Here is a 23,328-nt window from a genome sequence, read left to right as displayed (position 1 = left end):
TCAGAAATAACATTGTATCTGAACTGGATGTAGTTTTACCTCAACAGAAGCAGAAGACAATTCAGTACCATCTTTAGAAGCTGTATTTACGTTAGTGCCTACTAGACAAAGCCATTTAAGTGATCCTAGAAATGCAGTTCTCTCTTGGCACTTTGCACTGGGGACACACAGAATTTTTCTTACAAATTAGTCTACTGAGAGTCCATGAAAGGCTCCATTTACTATTGGGATTCTGTGCAGTTCAAAGAAGATGACAACTTACAGTTACCCATCCTATTTACCTATTACCATTACCTGCTTACTAATTTCATCCCTTGACTTACACTAAAAGCATTTCTTGTGTGATTTTAATAAAAGAATCCCTACTGCACTCTTCCTAACAAGCAGCCAAAAAAACACACCAAGGACTTATCTAGAAGGCCCTGGACAAGCTCAAGAAGTGGGCCCAAGAGAATCTCATGAGGATTAACAGTACCAAGTACAAGGTGCTGCACCTGAGTCATGGCAAGACCTGGAATCAACACAGGCTGAGAGATTATGGGATCGAGAGCAGCCCTGCCCAGAAGGACTTGGAGATGCTGGTGGATGAGAGGCTGGATGCACTCACAGCCCAGAAAGCAATTGTGTCCTGGACTGAACCCAAAGTAGTGTGGGCAGCAGGTCAAGGGAGGGCATTCTGTCCCTCTACTCCACTCGAGTTAGACTGCCTGGAGTGCTGTGTCCAGTTCTGGAGATTATCTGAATTGTTTATACTTTCTGCTTACCTAATTAAAAGAATCTTTCCAGAAATAAGGGACTATTTTTTATGATTTCAAGAATTCCCTTAAGTACCTTTAGCACCATCATATCTATACAGCACTTTGTTGTCATCCCATCAGCAGCACTTTATGGAGTTTGTTCCTATCCTAAGCCTCAGTATATGATCTGTGGCCTGTTGGCTCCCATACATACCTTTGCTGACACAGAAACAATAAGCTTTAGGAATAAAACCTATATAATAACTACAGCACCTGCTGCTAATCTATTAATTACATCTTAGCAAAAGTTATTACTGAATTACACCAGTGTAAATGATCTTCAAGTTACCAGGTGATTTGGTATCTGTAGTTTCATAGGCAATATCAAAATAATTTATTTTTAATAAACTGAAGAGATCTCAAACCCAAAAGTTAAAAGGCAAAGTCAATGGAACCTGCCATTTAGCACAGCTTTGAGAATCAGATCACTTATTTAAAACAACCTGAAATAGATTGTGAATTGTTGCTAAATGGGTAACAATGAATTTCCCTCTACTATAGTAATTTTTCTCAAGAAAAGCTTTTCCATTGCTTCAGATAAAAGTAACACAAATGGAAAATTCTTGGGAAAGACAAGTGTCTACAAGGCTTAAGTAAGACATGAAAATCTTTGGGTTTGCCACTGTCAACTCTTAGTAGAAGACTCTTTTGCTAGACAGTGTTCTGTTCTGAAAATGTGGAGTCTAGCAAGGGAATCGCATCAACCCAGAATCTAATCAGCTCATTAAAACAGCTTTTTCCCCCTCAGTTGCTCACATAGGAGTGTCTTAATGAGAAAGGCAAAGCAATCCTTTCTCAAGAGTTAGAATAAGAGAGCTCTCCAAACCATGGGATCAGTGTTCACAGCACCCCTGCAATCCTCTGACTTACAGACCTGATTTTAGCTTTGCATGCATCTTCATTCTCCTTTACCAGAGAGAGACAGAGACACACACACACACAAGACATGTGGGAGGGGGAGAGACTCTAGGAAATAAAGAACAAAAGAACACAAATTTGAGGAAAAGCTACTCAAACGTTGCTAGTAGCAACTCAGCTGGAATATGACTCCATGGTGTAACATTCACCTTTTAAATACCTGATAGAGACTGACACACTCCTCTTGACAGAAAAGGAACTGCTAACATAGATTACACAGAGCTCTCAAAAGAGAAATGAGGTCTATCATCTCCCAAACAGAAGGTGTGTTCTGTAGGGAAACAGTGCTGTGGGCGAGGGTGGCACCAGTTTCTCACACAGTACAGACATGCTTTTGAGAGCACAGAAAAGGAACCCTTGTGCACACAGCTTGTGCAGTCATCCTGGCTCAGGCATTTTTATACAAACAGCCTTATCTCACTCACGGGTATAAACTTCCTCCACAAATAACAAGACAATACTGCAGATCTGCTTTCAGTTTAGCTTTCACATACTTAGCACTGAGGCAGGTACAGGGATTTTGTAAGGCTGGCTATCTCCCCCAGCCTAGGCTGCTTCCTGAGCTCTGTATTTGCCCTATATACTACATTCAGCTGCACAGTGGGCTGCCACAAACTTGGTCCCATCAATGCACCATGTTATTTTGGGTTTTTCCATTTTTTCCCTGTTGTTTACTTCTTAAGTAAATTCATTTTCCCAAGATATGATGCCTAAGAAACTGACTATCCAAGATATGCCTCAAATACCAGAATACATTAGACTAGAAAAAGGCCCTATGGTGATTTGCTAATTAGCTTAACCCTTTTGGGACACAGAAGAAGGAATTTTTTATTAAAACAGGATAACCCTGGACTATATTGATCTGACTGAGAAATGAGTATTTTAGTCAAGATGAGTCTCAAGATGAGCACATGCTGGAAACAGCGATGTTGTTTCCATAGCAATGCCATGACAGCCTCTAGAGTGAAATAGTGTGCTACCAGGAAATGAAGGGAGTTCAAGTGCTACGAGCTACATAGTTCTGTGAGCAATCCAAATACATTCTCATAAAGAATATTTAGTGCAGCTAGATAGTCCAAAGATTGCTGCTAATGGCAAGTAAGCCTTATCAGTATGTTCCTGGCAGTCCTTTTTTCTCATTCACTTCACCCAAGATGACTATCTAAAGGCTTAAACCATGGGCAACACTGCTAAACCAGTTCAGACCAAACATTAACAAATACAGCAACCCTTACCTTACTTCTTTTCCAGTGCAGAATATCAGCCATAATTAAGGTCACTGACTCTTGCTCTCCATAACACAACCAAACACATTAAGCCTTTTACTGAAGAAAACCCTAGTACGTGCCATTATTTACCAGGCTAACCTTCCCCCTTCCTTTTCTCTCACCTCCTCCTCTCCCTTGCCTCCTCCTGCCTAAACATTACTGAGCAGATCTGCTTGCAAGTGGGAAGTAATGTACTGAAGTCTTGCATACTCCTTATTAAAATTTACATGGGCATAGCATAAACTCACTTGTCTGCTCTTCACCCCAGTTAGTGCTCACACAAATACAAAAACAAACCAGAAAAGCACTAGTTGTATTTTATCTGCCTAAGGCTTTACCTAAGGTAAATATTCTGGTCAAATTCTGCAAAGCTGATTTAAAATATTTTCCCACAGACTACAGAAAGAGAATTAATTTAAGATCTCCACTGCTCTGTATTTTCAAAGAAATGAAAAATTATCAGTGATTTGTAAAACCAGTAAAATGATGGTTATAACCAAACTGTTCTCAAATTAAATTCTATAGGGAAAAGTACTTTGCTTGTAAAATACTTAAACACATTGCTGCTGATTCAGTCTTTCTCCAGCACTTCCCATGCTAAAGATGCTCAGACATTTAGTGAATGTCCAGAAACTCTACCACTGTATTTGTTGTTTGTGTCATTGTCACAACCAGCCTCTTGGGTAAACAGATTGTAGGTCATTATATGTAGCAGTGCTGCCTCTGAGGGAAAATAGACAAATACGCATCCCTGCCAGATTCCTTTTTAACCAAACTCACTTCAAACCAAAAAGTTTTCTATTTATTCTTTTAAACATGCATTTCAAGGAATCAAGCCTTGAATGTAAACAGCAAGATGCTTCATTTCTCTTTTGCATTCAGTAAAAAGATGTGTAACACACGTTTTTAGAACAGCCTCAGCCTCCTCCTGCCTATCCCCATAAATGTGTCACAGAAGGCACCAAGCCCAGCAACATTCATTTATAATTTAAACTGTTTGCTTGGCAGAATTTTTTCACCTTAATATGTCTAGTCTTAATTGCAACTGGCACACCCGCTGATTTTACCAGAAACTCATCTACTTCCAGGAGATTTTTATGCAAGTTGTTTTTCTGTAGGACAGAAATGCAGTTTCAGGGACAGATGTTATCCAGAGGAAAAACACATCTCTGCAATTTTACAAGATGTACAGGGCTCTATATGGACAGAAAGATATCTGTCAGGAGGCTGATGCAAGTTGAACTTAATCATCCCCTTCTTTCAGTTATCACGGCCTCCCAGTTAATTCCCTACTATGAACAATATTCTGTATGTCACCTTCTCTTGGAATACCTATGTCAAAATTTCTGTTTATCAAAGAATAAGGTAAAATTAATCTGTCTGATGGCCTGATTTTGACAACAGAGTACAGACAGGTACAGCTTATATTGTCTGAAACAGTAGTGGGTACAGCCTCTTTAACTCAGCCTACTCTCCTGAATACATACAGGTATCCAGCCACAAAAGCCAACCTGCTGCCACCATGGGCACCTTAGCAGGAACATTTTGCCTCTAGAATTGATTATCCTGTTACCTAGTGCTGTCTCCTATCACTGCCTGAACTCTCTAATCAGAGTCCTCACAGATTTTGATTTAAGTGTGAAAGATGCAGCAATATCTGTACTCCAATCCAAGACAGAAATGCAAATATCTCAAAGCCATTATCTCAGACACAGGAAATATTTCCTATCCTAAAACTCAAAAACACAACTTAATTTCCCTCTCATCATCATTCTTAGAACATACTCAGAAAATGAGTGTGTCATTATAAACTTTATCATACTTTAAGAGCTAAATCAATGAATCAATCAGAAACCTTCAAACACATTTTATCAGTAAATACTCAACCACAGCAGTGGGCTAAGCTTCAAACAGAGTCCACACAGCTATTCATTTACAGCTGATATTTCTGTCAGTAAGCTCTTAGTGTGTCAAATGACACTAAAATTTCATGTTGTCCTCATGAACTATAACAACTATTGTCTTGGTTTTTGAAACTTTTCAGGAACATTTGTCTTGGCAATCCATAGATTATGAAATCACTTTAATACAATAAAAGGAATTGCCAAAGGCAAAGCCTTATCTTGCATAAGCATTCTGGAATGTGATCTGATGATCATACACAGGCATACAGAGATTGCCGTGCTTGGTCTGACCCACTGCTCTGCCTTAGAAGAGGAGGAAACACAGTAGAGGACACACAATAGAGTCACAAGTAAAAGTGTCCAGGACAGAGAGAAGTCTGGAGGGTAAAGCTGCTGTGAGAAGGACACTGTCAGATCCACACTGCTACTCCAAATAGGTCTGCTGGCAAATAATTGTGATCTGTCTTACTAAAGAATGGAAGTACAGTTGCTTGGATATCAAGGCAGACATAGCTGGACTTTGAAGTACCATATATAAATTGTTCCTAAATAAACAGTCATATTAAAGAGAGCACCTACTAAACTTGCTTAACCTACACAGATGAAGGACAGAAAAACAGTATGAGTGTGGAAACAAACTGAGGAGATATTCACTACAATCCCCAGGGTAAGGGCACCTGTCACTTGACCCTGCAAAGGTAATTCTTTAAGGACATTCAGTGTTGTTTGATTCAAAGATCATTGTTACCTGTGACATTAGCAAGGTATGGGTTAAGTTTCAAAGCTAATCTGGCCCACAAAGGAAGAAACACAATCACCAGAGACAGGGAGAACACCCCATCACACTGGTGCCTTCTCTGAGGAAATCTACCCCAACAGGAGAACTTCACTTTGACATCTAATAGTCCCTTACATAAACCCACAGAGACATAGTCTTCTAACTCCTTTTGATACACTCAAAAAGAAATTGCCAAAGGAATACAACATTCTGACCTGGCCCCATAACCTATATCTCTTCTTACCAGTCTATTTATGTTCTGCAAAACACAGAGAATCACTTTTCTTGACTACATTTTCTCTTTCATTCCCTCTCCAAGACACCCTGTTGTAGTGTACGGGGCAGCCTCACAGATGGCCGGAATGACTCCACAATGGAGTTTTCAGGATAATACCATCAATGCCTGCATTAATCACAGACACAACTCACACAAAGCAGCTGAGCCTCAACCCCAAACTGTGCACATCTCAGGCATTAGGGTACTGGGAAACAGGATGATGGAGAATGGGGGACAGGGGCAGGGCAGGACTGACCTTTCAGCAAAACAAGGTGCAAGACTCTCAGCAAGAAATGTCTTCAAGATACAACAGTACAGAGTATTCTAGTCAGGTGGGTAGTTACCAGCTGGCATCTGTTTCCTATTTAAATGTCTTTAAGCACCACCATTACTTTTCATATAAAGTTCCCGGATTTTTGCAATCTCTTAGCTGTCTCTTACAATATCTCAGCATTTTCTGCTACAAATACTGCAGAGATTCTGGTAAGTAAAGGCATATTTTAAAACACACAGAAAAATATTTTAAAATAGCATTCTTAATCCCTACTAATTATGTGAACACTGAGCAAGGAATCACAATAAAGGATACTGAAGCTCCTATCTGTGATAGCTAAATGCCAGAGGTTAATCCTGAGATCATCCGCTGACATGTACGTCTCACAGTCACTGTTGACAGATATTGAGTTGACATGATAGGTGTGACCATTAGCAAAGATTCTCCTGGGAGTGACTTCTACCATCAAATCCATGGGTTTCAATACAGGCACCTGGCAAAAAAAAAAAAAAAAAAAATAAAACGAAAACCAGAAAGAGAGTAAGACATGAAATACTGTTTTGCTAGGATGATGATAATTCCAGCAGAGAGAAAGCACTGAAAGACTGTGATATTATAAAACTTCTTGACGGTGTACACAAGTTGAACTTCCCCATGGATTAACTGCTGGGTAAGGCCTTCCTTGCCAAGGAGGAAGGGAGATTCAAGAGAGGCAGGCAGAGTGATGAGAAGCCTGGACTGTGGGAAGGGAGGGACTGTCAGCTGCCACAGAACAGGTCAGTCCCACTGCACGAGCTACTGTCCACATGAGCAGGAGGCTCTGGGCCAGCAGTGAAGCACTCATATTTTGCTTTTGCTAAAGGGTTTGCCATTAGTTGTAAGTCACTTACCTGTATTTGTTTTGCTACTTGATGTTTCTCTTTCAAAAAACTCAAGTGGTGGAAATCTCAGAGAAATACAACAAAGAAATGCTTGCAAAACAAAGCCAACATGACATACTGTACATACACATATACCCCTGAAAAGCCAATATCGCAGATTATCACTTGTCAGTGTGCCCTCATTATTTCCCTGTGTGTCACTTCAAAGTCATGCTTCAAAAAGTAGACACTCAATTTACTCCCTATCAATAAAGCATTAAACACTGTAAAGCTGTGGTCCATGACTGGGACTATTCAATGTTGTTGAACATGCTTCAGAAACAATCACACCTCAATCCACAAGGTAGTTTAAGAGGAACATAGAGTAATTAAACATTTTAGTTTCACTTTCTACTAAAAGAACAAAACTCAACTCAGAATTACAGGACCACAGAATATGTCAAGTTGGTAGAGACCCACAAGGATCAAAGAATTCAACTCCCACCCTGAACAGCACCATCCTCAAGAATCACACCATGTGCCTGAGAGCTTCCGAATGCTTCCTGAACTCTGCCACGATGGTGCTGTGATCACTTTGCTGGGGAGCCTGTTCCAGTGCCCAACCACCCCCTAGGTGAAGGACCTTTTTCTAATAACCCACCTCAACCTCCCTGACACAAATTCTGGCCATTCCCTGGGGTCCTGTCACTGTCACCCCAGAGAAGAGATCAGGGCCTGCCCCTCCTCTTCCCCTCAAGAAGATGCTGAATTCTCAGACTATATGCAATCTGGAATAGTTTTGTTTGCCTAATCATACAGAATAGATAAATATTCCATTAATGGAGTCATATTTACACTTTGGGAGCTTTCTTTCCCAACAGACAATATTGGCTTGTTTTGTTTTCATTAATAAAGATGTGTTTATAGAACACAGTAGTGCTTATACAACATAGTCTTCCACTTCTAACCTTTAGTCACTTTCTTTGCCAAAACATCTAAAGTGAATGCAGCCAAAAAAAGTCTGAGAGCAAAAATCTACATTAACATGTGGATGATGGGTCTCCTCTCCAAGAAACAAGTGACAGGAGAAAAGGAAATGGCTTTAAGTTGCACTGGGAAGGTTAATATATTATAATTGGATATTAGGAAAGATTTGTTCACCGAAATTTTTGTCAATCACTGGAAGGGGCTGCCCAAGGAAGTGGTTGAGTCAGCATAGATGGAGGTATTTAAAATATGTGTTGAAGAAGCACCAGGGGACACGGTTTATTGAATATAGCAGTGCTGGGTTCATGGTTGGACTTGATGATCTTAATGGTCTTTTCCAAACAAAAAAATGATCACATATGCTTGTATGAGTTCCATGACTGCATATTTTCAGCAATGCAGAATCTCAGGTTTACCAGGGAACAGATTACTGCAAATCCCACTCTTACAATAATTCTTTTATAAAACTAAAAAAAAGATGAAATTTGGTGTACTGTCTTTAACACCGTTGCTCTGAATGTGGCAAGAGCCCTGTTCAAAATTAATCACAAGTAAAATGCTTCCAGCACAAGAGGTTAAAGAATGTTTTATGAAAGCACATTGAGTCACAATAAGAGAATTTTATCAGGAAAAATAAAACCAACGTGAACTCTCAAAAACGCTTACTTTGGTCAGTACATCTTAAAGCATTTGTGACCTGCAAATATGTGGCAGATTCAATACAGCTTTGTAGTGGTTTAGATTTGCTAATTTCGTTTTCCTGGCCAATGCACCAGATAAATGTCATGGTTTTAAAGCAGTAACTAAAAAATTACTAGAAAACTTACTTATTTCTTGCTGTTGAGATATGGATTAGAACAAGAGAAAAACAGACTTAATACTTAAAAGGAATAAAGAAAGTTTATTAACAGAACTTCAAGAATAAGAAAACCAGAATAACTTCCAGAAAACCTCTTTCTCCCCCACTATTCAACCATTCCCTTGTTCACATGACAACATAGAGACAAAAAACTTGGAACTTTGGTGTTTAAATCAGTCCCAAGTCCTGTTAGAGTCTTTTCATCAGTCTTTGTAAAGAAACAGAAGTCTTCTTCTGCTAATCTATGGAGTTTTTCACAAGAAAACTATTTCTGTTATAGCTTTCTATTTCTCTGATGCCAGCTGCCCGGAAAAAAAATCTGTCATCAGTCCACTCCTCCCATTTCACATCACTTTGAGGTGTGTTATGGGTCAAATGAGTCTAGGGATGTCATTTTTAATGATGAGTTATTCAAAGGCAAAAGTTCTCTTCATCTGTTTTTGTGAGCCTCCCTGGAAACAGAAGTTTTCTCTTTGCCTCTCAAAAGGCCACAAATCTTCAACTATTACTTCTCCCCCTCTCTTTCAGTATCTCACAGCATCACAATCACTTCACTATTTGCTCAAAATCCACACTTTGAACACTCCATTCCTCCCAATACACTCTGTCATGAATTAAAGGAGCTCTTTTTCATAACACTATTGTCCATCTCCATAGCTTTAACAGAAAAATATTTCAGCTTAATTAAAACATCTCCTTATTCTCTCTTCCTCATCTAAAACTTAACTCTTTTCTCACTGTTTTTGATGGTTTTATGATGTCTTCTTCATGTTATCTCTCTCTCATCCTTCTCTCTCTCTCAGAAAAAAGAGTAATCTGTAAGTCTCATCCAGGTAGTAAAAGAGATAGTCTTGGAAAGCTGCAGATGTTCATGGTGTCAGGTTTCAGTCCCGCAGCAGAAACTACAAACCAAGCCAGGCCGGCCAGCTCCGTTTCTCTCCCCGCCGCCCTCTGTGGCCTTGTCCGGCCTGGAGGGAGGCGGGGAGGAGGCCGAGACAGAGCCCTGTTACCTCGTCAGAAGCCGGAAACCAAAAAGAACAAGAAAGCCCTGGCTTTACATCTTAAGGTGGTGTTCACAAGTTGATCTCACTTCTCAATGGTCAAAACTGCTGTCAATCCTTAGAAATGACTGATAGTTGGTCACAAGAAAAGACTCCCATCAGCGTCTCACAGCTTCAACTTCCTCCCAGCTCCCAAAGCTATCTTAAAGGTAAAGTCACCCCATGACAAGCTTTCAGTCAGCTCAAGCTTCAGTTAGAATAATCATCCAAATGCTTAGCCTTAGGTACATATTTAAATCTTTTACTGACTTAGCACTACCTTTTTCATACAGAAACAACTGAATTTTGGACATGGACAGAAGCTTACCTGCAGTGACGTTACTGTAGAAAGATCTTTAAGCTTTCCTTCTTCATCTTTTAAGTTGTACCCCTCTGGTCTCTTATCTCTTTCAGTAATTTTCCACAATTTGATTGTTTTATCTTTAAAAGAAAAGATGTACAACTGTCAGCATAGGAATTCTGAATGGAGTTACTCACCTTCCACAATATATTTCGTAAATAAGTTTTTACACCTTGCTTTAGACAATTTCTGTGCTGAAATAGTCTGGGTCACTTCATTCTGCACACCCAGAAAATGCTGTCAACAGATGAAATAGCCATAAAGCACATCCCAGATCTTCACACTTAGTCAGGGGTTCCTGGCAGCTGGCAGACTGTGTGGAGCATGTAGAGCACATGCTGCTCATGTATTCAACCTGGCAGTTTGCTGGTGGAACAAACACAAGCTACTCAATGCTCACTGCTGAAGCTCAGTTTAACCATTTGACTTGGCAAGGAAATATTAACAATATTAACAGCAGTTTGGCATTAAGGCCAGTTTTCTAGGTTACTTATAAGCAGCACAAGAACAGCCTGGAGTACACAGCCAGACCAATGGTCCCTTCCTGGCCCACTGTGGGAATGGGCAGTGGAGCATTGGTGTAACATCAGGAGCTTCTACAATTGAAAGGCTGTGTAAAAAACAAGGCAATTCTCCCTCCTAATGGAAAGCAGCTGAGAAATAACTGAGGAAAGAGAAAAAAAACCAACCAAACTAAGAGAAATGTATTGTGATGGCAAGAGAGAAAAGTAAGGAAAAAAAGGTATTAATCTTGCAAGGAATGCAATAAAATCCAGACTCTTCCTTTCCCATGATGAGTGAAGCACATGATGAGAAAGTAATGACGTCTCTCAGTTAGCAAAGAGTCTCTGAAACCAACAAAATGTCTGAAACATTTCACACTGCATTTGTCTTTGGGGGTATTTTGTACAAGCTGAAGCTCCATATTTCCTAATGCTGATTGTCCACTCCCACTGTTGTGGTTCTGCTCCTAACCTGCCAACCCAAACGCTTTTTAGACTGAAAAATCAAGACCAACTCTTCTGCAAAAAAATCTGTCCCTAAGATTCTAATGGTTGTTTTGCTCATCTGCTTGTGCAGCAGCAAAAGTCTTTCCAAAGCTTCTGCCCTTCAGCTGCCAGCACAGATTTATTAACCTCAGTTCCTGTATAATTTCTGATTTCATCCCACTTTATTCCTTTCTTTCCCCAAGTACATACCAGAGCACACATAATAATACATAATCATTTCCCCAGTGTGGCTGATCCAAACACTACTTTCAAATACTACTTTCAAATGCTAGTACAAATCACTTTAAAGACAGGATATACAAAAAACATGAATTGATTTACATTTCTATAGCAACTTTTAACTTTCAACTTTCTTTGTTTCAAAATCAATCCCTCCATTACTCAGGTTTTACTATTATGTACCTCTTAATGATATTGATATGCTAATATACAAGCAAAAAAAATCACAATACAGTCAATCTACAGAACAAGAGGTCAGTTCAATCTGCAACTAAAAAGTTCCTTTTAAATATTCAATAAATTTCATTTGTATTGTATATCATGTTCATTAATTACTAAAAATACACAGAAGTCATGTCATGTCCTTGGATATTTTATTACATGTAAATAGTGCATTCCTGCTGATCTAGTCAAAAAATTATAAATACAGCAATTGTAAAATGAATTATAAGATAAAACACAAACAATTTTCCATAGTTAGATCTGACTGCTATTAATAAATCTACCTTGTTCCTGAGTGAAAACTGTTTTATAAGCAGGTAAGGTTATCATGTATTGGTGCTCTCCTTTATCCACCTCTGGACTTTAAATACTCCTTAGAAGTTTTAAGGAGGCTTATATTTTGCAAAATATAGAAAAAAATAGAAACATCTCTGTGAGGTTAAGCATACAGTCTCCAGAGTGTTGTGCAGGTAAAATTAATTAATGTCTGGTAAGCAGTCTGAAATCCTCAGATGAAAGAATCTGTATGGGCCAAATTCTGATCTAGTTTATGTAGCCCACACTGACAGAGGCCCAAATATATTCTGGTACAGAAGATACCAATGAATCATAATAAGTTGCTATCATTATACTACAAAATCATTGCATTTTACAGTGCAATGATTTTACAGTGCAAACTACAAATTTCCTAACTGCGAGCACTGTAAATCCACAGGGGGATTTGAAAGCCTTGGTGATTTCCTTCTGTCTTCATTAATTAAGATGCCACAATGAAAGCTTAGCTGATAACTTGCTGGTAACGTGAACTGGAAAGGAATCAAGATCACCTCTGAAAGATGTGTGCAGAAACAACTTCAGACAAAAGTCCTCCTTAGAATGACAGAAACAGATTTGGGCAGGTGCAGACCTGCAGTCTTATTTTGAGGGTTAGATTTAGACCGACTCTCCCCTCATGTTCCTGAGCAGCAGGATGCTCCTTCCAGCACATTCAGTGGACAGTGTCCACCTGAGCATGTGGAAAGGATGCTGTTTCACAGTTCTTATTTTTCTGCAAAAAAATATTGCATTACATCCTGAATTACCAGAGGGCAAAATGTCAAAAACTGCATTAAAATAGCAGACTCGTAATTTAGTAAACAAAAACGGTACTCAAGACATTTCTACAATCTGTCCAATATGAGCATGTGTGACAGGTAGTGCCTTCACATTAGGAAACATATTATTATCCTTTTCTATAGGCATGGAATTGATTTACATTGTAAAAGGCTTCTCCCAGGTAATCTGTGAGACAGTGAGTAATTCAATGTGAGCCGTCTGTACCCTGAAGTTAAAACCATCTTTAAGAATATGCCAGAAGGTGAATTTTGAGACTTCAATCCTGCTGTGCCAGGAAGCTAGGAATCCTCCTTGGCACATGCAAATGTTTTGCAATTCAAAGCCAAAATCCAAAGCTTATGCCAATGGAACCATTTCTGTTCCTCTCACCATGAAGAGGCCTGATGAGATGCTCCAAAACTAAGGAGGAGAAACAGAGGCCAAAGTATTTTTCCAGGTCCTAGGCTTGCTTACTGTTGGTTGAAAGTGGATTAACCACAGCAGCACTATGACTGATTATTTCTTCTTTTCTCCCCTCTCTTGAAAGGATGAAACAGAAAACTCATGTAATGGTCTATTATCTATAGCTGTAAAAGCTGAAAATCTGAGGACTTGGCTGTATTCCTCAGTGCTTCTAAAAACAAATTTTAAAATGAAAAGGGAGAGGTTTAATTTCAATGATCTGCTTCTGTATCACATGCTCAGAAGAAGACATTCTTAGTTATCTGAAGAAGGTGAGGGATATTTTGACCAAGGGAGAAGAGTAGAAATAAACTCCCAAACTTCATAAGGTGACTAAGCATTAAATTAGCATAAATCACCTGTCTGTAACAGGTGTGTTTCATTTCAAATAAGTAACAGTGCCCCCAAAAAGTCGAAGACAACTTTAAATAAAACAAACTAAAAAATACTAAAAAATTACTACTACTTTGAATGAACGTAAGCATTATTTAATGCTATATATTTTAATGCAAACCAATCACTTTGTGATTGTAGCAGTTCCCAAAGATGATATTACCCTATTTTTCATCATCAACTCCCAATTATACTCAAACTTCTAGAACAAAAAAAGAAAAATTCTGATTACCATTAGATCTCAAATTTAAAATCAGGTATTTTGTCTCATGCATCATCTGCAATAATAAAGTTTGTGGGTATCTAAATGCTTCCTAAATGAAACTTGTGCACGTTAGCTTACATTCAGTTTTTTCCCCTTATTTAGTATCTGAACATCCCCTTTTTGTAATAATGCTGTTTTCTTTCATCAATAGGCCTTAGACATGTTATAAATATGAGTCAGTATCAATATCCTGTCTTCCCAAGATTTGTGTACCTCTTTAAAACTTAAATAAACTATTCTGATGATAATGAATGAAAAGAAAAAATTAATCTCTGTTACCTACCTTCATTTACACATCTACAAATAATAAAAGTCATGACAAATACAGCAGAAAAAAATTCTAAATTTCACACAAAACACAAGCTGCTGAATAAGGTGATGCCTTTGTCACAAAGATATATTTCAGGACAGCACTGCATATAATAAAAAAATGGATAGCTCTTTAAATGTCTATGAATAATCAGTCGGAAAAACCTCATGATTCTATGAATAAAATATACAAACAACAGATATCAGAGGCAGTATGACAGTCTTGGTAAACTCTGAAAGAGGAAATTACTAAAACAGCAGTTTAAAATGAGCAAATATATACTGTCAGCACTAAAACACATAGAGCAAATACTGCAAATACTGATATGTTCTGCATACTCTCATCAGTCTCACCATTTGTTGATAAAAGTGAGTGAGCTGCATTTTGCTGTGGTAACCACTTGATCTTGTTTATTTTCTCTTCTATCTCCAAGCTCTTCAAATAATCAAATTCCGGTTCATGGCTCTGGAAAGTGCTGTAAACATTGTACTCCCCCTGATTGTAAGGCTCATTTTTACTCTATGGAGAATAAGAACAGAAATGTTGTTTATGACAGCGATAAATCTTCATCTCTTAGGAAAGGTGCATAAGCAGTCTTATAAATATAAAAATATTGAAAATTTAATTTAATTTCTCATTTAAAACATTATATTGATAGATTTGTTTCAGCAAGAATAGAATTTCCTGTGAGTACTGAAACACTTAATATTAGAATTTTTGAAGACATGTCAGCTATTCAGGAAAGACTTCTACACAAGATACTGCAGATGGATGGAATTTACAAGTGGAACATAAAGGTAAGTGAAGGTACTGTTTTAAATGGAATGGGGTTCCATCATCAGGAAAAAGCTATTAAAACAAGGCAGAAGTAAAACAAAAATTACCTTCTTTTTGCTTATATCGGACTTTTGGAGCTTTGAAGCATTTTTGCTTGGGACAGCAAGCTTACAAGTTAAAAATCCTTACCCTTTTTCACTTCCTCTCTAAACAGGTGACACTGTTTTACCGCATCTTGAGATTATAAACAAGTTTGTTAATTTAATTCAAATAAAGTATTAAAAATTCAGCCAGGTTTTATCAGGCTATTGAAGACTACACTGGTAACCCACATACCTCAGGTTCCCTTTGGAATATAACAACTCGACCCCCCTTGTCACCAGTAGCCAGCAGTTCTCCAGTGTGGTTGAACTCAACTGTAGAAATAATATCAGCTGGAGGAAGAATGAGAAAAAAGGCAGATTTTAGACTGCTGCTACAACACAAAGTCACTAGAAATATCAGGCACTCAACAAAAAATGTAACAAATTAAGGATTTGAAGTAATACAGATGGATTCACCAATGCAAACAGGCTGCATGCCATTACAATCTAATGAAACAAGTGCAAACATTAAAGAAGCAAATTTGTGTTTCCACACATCTGCAGTTCGGGAGAGGAGAAGCTCTCTGGAGAGGTTATGCTTCAAGAAGAGCCATCTTGGGTGGCTATAAAGCTTTTTTTTCAGAATTGGCAAACAGAACTGGCCTCCTGCTATATGCTCTAGCAAGGACCAATATAACACCAGTTCTCTTGCACATATTATTTATTCTATGACTTTTATGGTGATTTTTACATAACCGCCTAGCACTTTTCTCAAATATGTATTTGAGTCAAGAGTGCAAAAAAAAGTATGTGCAGCCTGTCCTACCACTGAGGAATGAAGGCAAAACCAGAACTGTTCACTGTGCAGTGCTGGCAAGAGCCCATTCTAATCACTGTTTTCAGAAAATCACTTCAGCACCGTAAAAATGTGTCATCAGAAGACAAAAAGAATCTCAGTCTCTCTTTCCCTGGTTTTCAACAACTGCCTTTCCCTAAGCAATTTCATCAGTTTAAACAAGAAACCCCATCAAAACCTGAGGCCAGTCTTGAGCACAAATTAGTACACATCAAGATGAGAGGGAGAAAGAGGCTGTAGGAGCTAAAGAACTGGTTCTTCTGTTTGAATGACAGTACATGCTAGAATCATAATCTGCAGTTAATCCTACACTATTAGCATAATTTGAATTAAAATGCTTAGTGCAATAGTAAATTAAGGAACCATCATATATACAATCACAGGCAAATGCAGGGTATTACTCAGAGACTGCATGTGTGAATCCTCTATAATGATCAGTATTCACTCATCAGAAACATGGGCCAAATTTTAGAAGTGTCAGTAGTTAGGAGTTCCCCTTTAGGCATAAAAAGCTGCAGTTCCCAAACACGTTCATCATCCATCAGTTTAGAGTGAGAACAATGAAGTGACAGTGGGCTAAGCTCTTTTGCAAACCTAGCCCCAAATGAGTTCACAGAAATTCAAAGGAATTGAAATAACATGTGGATGTACCATTTACTTGATACATTTTATGAACTGAAAACATCTGTTCCTATTATTCTTTTAATAAACTAGCAGTTTGGTGTTAGAAAGATTCTGTTGCCAGCAGCTCTCATCAGCAACACAGCCATCCAAAAGCCAGATTCTTACTCAAACATTATAAACTATTTACCATCCAAAAAAGGAAAACTTTGCTCCAATCACAGTAAAGAAAAATATCTTTTCAATTTTAAATAAATCTTCACCATCAAATTCCTCTAAATCAAACCAACATTCGTCCATTTTTTTTCCTCCACTACTCCATATATAAAGGAGCAAAGGGGAATCATAAACGGCTGTGTAGACTTTGAGAAAAATGGCACATGAAGACTTAAGAGTATTTTAGGTCTGAACCCAAAGCTTCTCAAAGGTAACCGCATTTGATTTTTATGTAGACTTCCACAGACTACATATTTCATAGGTAATGACTACAAAAGCCCGAGACTTACCAAAGTATAGGAAAAGGACAGAGACTCTGGATATGTTTCATGATGCTCTGGGGTTTGCAATGGGTTGAGTTTGATGTCAAAAATAAAAAGGTTTTTTTTCTAAAATCTAAAAATATAAAACTTTTCTGGCATGTAAAGTTCATTCAGACTTATTGCAATGGAAGAACACTTCTTGGCTATTTTCTCCTCACCATGCAGAATTCATACTGATAGTAGGTAAGGTCATCTGCTTATAAAATGATAACTGCATGATTTTACTCATTCAAAGCTGTATCTCACCCCAATCACATAGGCACAACTGTAGAAAATTCATACTGATACTCCTTTTAAACTGTGCCTTTTCTTAAGCATGCAGTGGGCAAGAAGGGAAAATGCAGAGGGAGGAATGCAGTATTAAAATATGTGCATATGTACATGTATGACTCGGATGTGAGACATTCTCAACAGGTCACAAAAGACTGAGATAAAGTAACTGCAAAAGGAATGAATGGTATTTGGACATATATGTGTGAATACACTCACTATTGGCCTGAAATAATTCCACAACATCAAAAAATATTTTTCTCTACAGTGACAGTGGTCATAAAATATACTGCACTTTACAGAGAGCACCTGGCATTGCCCAGTAAAGTCTACAGCAGCATTTTCACAGCCTCCAACAATAACTGAACCAGGATTGTAATAAAACAGCTCTGCATTTTCTTATTACATTGCATTTGTCATTAAAATATCATACACAGTTAAATGATTATTGTTCAAAGAAAAGGACTGTGGGCAGTGTGCAGCAATGTTGTTCTGAGGCAAAATTCTCACCCCCCTCCCAAGGTGTTTCTTCCAGATACATCTTTCCTTTCTATTACAAAACTCATTCTGAGCTGGAAACTACCTATCATTTTTAAATTAACTTGTTCTGAAAAAGAGAAGATCCAATATTATGACCTTATATAGGCTATGTAGCTTGTTGGTAAAAATTATCCTTGAATTGGAAAATCAGTTTTATTGATCCTGTAAATAACAGCTGAAAACAACAGCTATCTGTCCCCTGCACAGACACCATCAGCCCACCTCCCCCAAACATATCCAGCATATCTGTTCAGCAGGTGAACATCAGTCATGCTGTTTTCTTATAAAGGGTTAGCCAGGCTGGCACTTCCTAAAACAAAGGAGGTAAGGACAAAATCAATCAACAAAGCTCTTCATACTCTTCTGCAGGACATTACCCCATGTATTTATTAATGCTGCAGCAACATCAGCCTCTACTGTCCCAATCCTACAGATTCTCCCACTGCAGAGTGGCCCCCTGAGCACACAGAGCAATTAATTCCCAGATTTCAGCCTCTCCAGGATATATAAATGCACCACAATAGAAAAGCTGATGAATTTGCATGTACAGTAAGCCCTTGGCAAAGGATGGCAGAGATGAAAGACTCCTTCCAGCCTTCTCCTACACTACACCTTCCATATCTCTGCTGGCAGTGCCAAGCTTTGCACTGATGATTAGGATTATCAGAGACAGAGATAATTTACCTATTAAGAATAATTATGGGTAACCTCAATGCCAAACGCTTACAATCAAACTGTAAATCCCATCTTTTATAGAACATTAATCTTCCTACTCCAGTTTTAAATTTTCCATTTTGTCTATGCAGAAATGCATATAAACTTGGATTTAGAAGTCAAGATATTCAATACTTTCCCTCAATATACAGATGCTGACAGAGAAAAGTGGACCCAAAACTTTCAAAAGATGAAAATACCCCAGGGGTATAAATACCTGATTATCTGGTCCCCATCCAGCCGCAGAAAATTGTCCCAGTATGTAAAACACATTACAGACTTGAATCCCGAGACTTATTTTACATATTTACAGAAAGATACCACATGACTCTACACAGAAAGATATCACACTACAGCTTAAACTGACATGAAGTTTTTCCTGATCCAGCCTGTGAAGTATTTAATTTACTGACTCCTAGTCACCCCTGCCCTTTCATACCTCACTAATTCCTCTGCAGATTCACAATTTACAGTCTTTAAATGTTCTTAATGGCTATGCTGTTAATGGCTGCTGCCTAGCTAGATATATTCAGGTTTTGTGATAGATCTAAGTCCATCACTGTACTTCTGGGCACATCAAGGTAAATCAAGCTAATTGTACTGTTCTTTCCACTACTTCATGAGTATTGTTCCAGCATGGACACAGGCAAATGAACTCTCCAGCAGCCTTCCCTCAGGTTGAGAGCAGGGATGAAACAAAGGTTGGCACATGTAGCCCAAGTTAATTTTGGCCTTTATTTCACACCATTACATATTTTTCTATGTTCACCTTCTAGCCTCTCACAGCTTTATTTTAAGGAATAAGCTATTAAAAACCATAAAGAACACCAATAGGTCCGAATACCTCTGCAATAAATTAGAAAAGCCTTATCTATATATTCAGTCTTCCTATCATTTTGGGGCACTCAGGCATAATAGCATGCAATTTTCCACCTAATATGCACTCAGTGAAGCTAAGTGTGAACATACTTACACATCTTCATAAGATCTTTTGGTCAGAAACTTCAAGCAACTCTAAGAAAAGCTGAACTGTAATTTTCATGTGTTATTTTTACTAATAAAATGCTACCTTTCCAGAACCATTAGTCTGAAGACTGGTGTACTGGTGTACATATATATATATATATATATATATATATATATATAATTATTATTATTAATTTTTATTATTTTTTGCTTTAGAAGATCAGGAAAGCAAAGAAAATTTTTTAATTATTGCATCCAGCACACAGATGCAGCATTTTGAACAGCACAGCAAGTTTCAAGGGCAATCATTACACAGCAGCACCGGGAAGAGAAGATCAGAGAATATAATCTTCAACTGAATTCCAGTGTAATCCTGATAGAGAATTAAAGGATTTGTAATGGGCCAGAACACTGGAATTAACAACAGTACTCTTCTCTAAAAAAAGCTGTGAAATCCTACCAGCCAGAACAGGTCAGAACTTTTCATTAGTATCGCACCCACAGCAGCCAGCACGGCAGCACTGCCAGCCTGAGCTGACTGAATCAACATCTGGGTCAGGTTTTTGTTGTGTGTGTTCCCAGTGGCTAGCAGGCAATCTTGTACGTTGAAATAATCTACGTTATTTCAACCAAGCTCTGACCTGGCCTAACCTCGGTTTGTGAAATCCAATAAGATCACAGCACAATCTGGCATGGCTGCAAGCAATGTTCAGTCGTACTGATACAGAAGTCCCTGAGGAGCATAATCTGGAAGAAACAACAAAGAAGCTTGCAGCAAAGAGAGCCATAAAACAAAAGGACAAATGGCAAATAAAAGAGGAGCAGTATTACAGTATCTCGAAAGAAGGAAAGGCCAATACAAAGAGCTGTGCTGTCAGGATTTAGTCTAGACTAAGAAAGAAAAAGTAGGGACAGAAAAAAATAAATGGAAAGAAAAAACCTGCTACCTTTTAAAAGCTGAAGTTTCAAAGGTTTCTTCAAACAGCTAGAAAATAAAGTATGCAAAACCTCAAATGTATGAAGGCCTTCTTTTCTTAAATAGCTGGCAGAGAGATCCTTGACAACTGGAAAATTTCCTGCTTGAAGTAGCAGTCTGTGTAAAGTGCATTCACTTTGGGCCACAGAGCATTATTCACCATCAGTCCAGGGATTGATGGATATCAGAAGCATCCTCAAAGTTCAAGCAAGCACAGTGTGAACTCTCCCATATCACACCATCCACCTTGGCTGGCTCAAATACTTAACACCCATAACCAACACACCAGAAAGCCAACTTCACTCTTGGGCAGACAAGACACATCATCATAGTATCACAATTATCAGGGCTGGGAGAGACCTTTATGATCATCAAGTCTAACCATCAACCCAGCACCACCACTGTAACCCCTAAACCACCCAGATCATGGGTTCCTTGACCTACACACAAACTACCTGATCACCTCTCCAAGGCACCAAAACAACACAGGTTAGGTGCACAAGCTGGGTGGCCAGATGAGGAAAGTAAGAAAAAGAAGAGCACAAGGATGCATGAGATGGCAAGGGAAGGACAGAGTATGCAAATGTTAAAAAGAGCATGAGGAAAGGTGCAAAACAGCACACCTGAGCAACTATATACACACAGACAGCTTAAGAAAGCATGAAAGAGTACAAGGAAATGCTACAACAGAAAATAAGTCATTTGAAAAGAAGAATATATCTGTCCCTTTGCCCCAAGGATTATTTGTAATTCTGGCAAATCTTTAATTTTGCTTTTTTCCTCGTTTATTGTGGCTTTGAAGTCTGATGAGTTTGTGCTGAAAAATGGCAATTGTTTGCTCCATGTTTGCTCCACAACAGGAAGTGGATTTTGGCCAAGGCAAACTTTGAACTCAGATGCTGCTAACAGGGGAAAACCTTCAGGGATCACTGAAACAAGGTGGAAATTCAAATGAAATCCAGAGATGGGTGTCCACTACACTTCAGGTAGTTATTTTGTTAACTGCCACCTTGCCTAGCTTCTTTGCTGACATAGGCAAATACATCAAAGGCAAAAACCAAACAGCCCCATTTAATCTTGTCATGCAAGAACAAGGTTTATCAGGCTAAATATCACCTTTCTTCCAGAGTACAACCTCTTCCTGACATGAAATCCAGAAACACACAGCTGAATGCTGAATGGTCTTGAAAGGCTCCTTGAAACATGACCACTTCAGCTAGGGATGATATTAAAGAAAAGTTAAAAACCCCAAAGAATGGAAGCAACAAGTTTTTCTTAATTCAAATCCTGTCAAGCACTGTGTTAATCCTTTCCTTTTCTTCATCTTTAATCTCCAACTTTTGCATATTAGAAATGCTACACACCTTGGTGGCCTGCATCAGGTTTAGGTGACCATGAGACCACTATGAGACTGCTGAGTTTCACAAATACATGCATCCCTATCCTCAGGGACCAAAGGAAACACCTCCCCATGCAGAACATCTGAACGTATGTTCAATGCTCACTTGAAGAGAAAATTCACCTGAAACGGAATCTAAATAAACCAAAGCCTAAGTCTTTATCCCCTCTGTGAGTACTTTTGACCACTGTGATTTACTCTTTCGAGCCTGGAGATTTAACAGAGTTGGGTTTTCTCTTCACTATTTTTGTATGTGTTTATTTTAAGAGCCTAGAAATTGTTTTCAACAGCTTTTTAATCACATGCTAATTTCTAGCTGTATTTCTCAAATTAGAAAAATCAACTGTTAGAGCACAGTCAATGTAGAAAAGAACTGCTTACAGGACAAATATGTAAAATAGATTATCTGGGTTCAGTGCTCTGTGCTAAAACAACACTTTATACTGAATACTAGTCACTGAGATTCAGTGTTTCATTCACTGACTCTCCCACATATGTGTTCCTCATTCAAAAGCTCAAAGCCCATATTTCAGAGGTTCTGGCACCCATCTCCCACCTGCAGAGTACAAGGCCTCCAGGAAAAGAGGCCCAAGAGACTTGACCTTCTGCCTGCTGAGGTAAATGCAAAGTTTCCCACCACTTAAGTAGTAAATAAGGTCAAGGAACATTTGTCAGATGTAGTGTAGCTGAAAATTAGGACACATTTCTCAAAAATTTGGCTACAGTTTTTATGCACTTCAGTGTCTTCATATTCAAGGTGACCTGCTTAGACTAGCAAGGTTACAAAGGCAGAATGGGTAATTAACATTATTAATATTATCCTTGCTGAAGTCACCAGGTGCACTGCTTTGTGCCTTCTTAATCTGAAACATGCAGTGGACTGATAAAAAGCTTCCCACGATTCCTTTCAATATCTATTTAGGGTCCCCCATTAGTGGCAGGCACAGCACCCCTGCAGTCCCTGAGCTGTGAGCCTGCAGCTCCCCCTGAGCACAACCAGGCAATGCAGGGGCTGCTCCAGCCCTGCTTCCAGCAGCTCCCTCAGCACTGGGGATGGCCAAAGAGGGGAACACTGATCCCTCCATCCTGTTCACCCTGAACAAGCTGGGAAAAAAAGGCCAGAAAGCCTTTCAGTATATCTAAGCCTTTTGGTAACTCTGCTTATATCTATTCTTACAAGCAACGCTTAAAACTAAGAAAACACTGCAGATCAATATCTATTTTAGCATAAATACATGCACAGAAAGCTTCTAAATTTCACATTCCCTCAAATCCTCTTTCACAGCTT

At 38.6% G+C, this 23,328-nt stretch overlaps 1 protein-coding gene across 6 annotated transcripts in view; it reads right to left on the bottom strand.

Annotated features, from left to right (window-relative positions):
• The window catches only part of PPP2R2C (protein phosphatase 2 regulatory subunit Bgamma), a 200,580-nt gene that overhangs the window by 40,567 nt on the left and 136,685 nt on the right, over positions 1–23,328 (bottom strand). For all 6 annotated transcript variants that reach the window (XM_088056263.1, XM_088056264.1, XM_088056267.1 and 3 more), the window contains 4 exons: positions 15,413–15,510; positions 14,653–14,818; positions 10,291–10,403; positions 6,532–6,709 (listed from right to left, as the gene is read on the bottom strand). In XM_088056263.1, coding sequence (XP_087912389.1) covers positions 6,532–6,709; positions 10,291–10,403; positions 14,653–14,818; positions 15,413–15,510 — 555 coding nt within the window. The remainder of the gene's footprint in view (positions 1–6,531; positions 6,710–10,290; positions 10,404–14,652; positions 14,819–15,412; positions 15,511–23,328) is intronic.

The sequence above is a fragment of the Pseudopodoces humilis genome, chromosome 6 (genome assembly GCF_049639895.1).
Source record: "Pseudopodoces humilis isolate 2021_Gansu_Grassland_sample_001 chromosome 6, ASM4963989v1, whole genome shotgun sequence".
Taxonomy (NCBI): Eukaryota; Metazoa; Chordata; class Aves; order Passeriformes; family Paridae; genus Pseudopodoces; species Pseudopodoces humilis.
The sequence above is the reverse complement of the archived record's forward strand: the minus strand, read 5'-3'. Positions and strand labels throughout refer to the sequence as shown.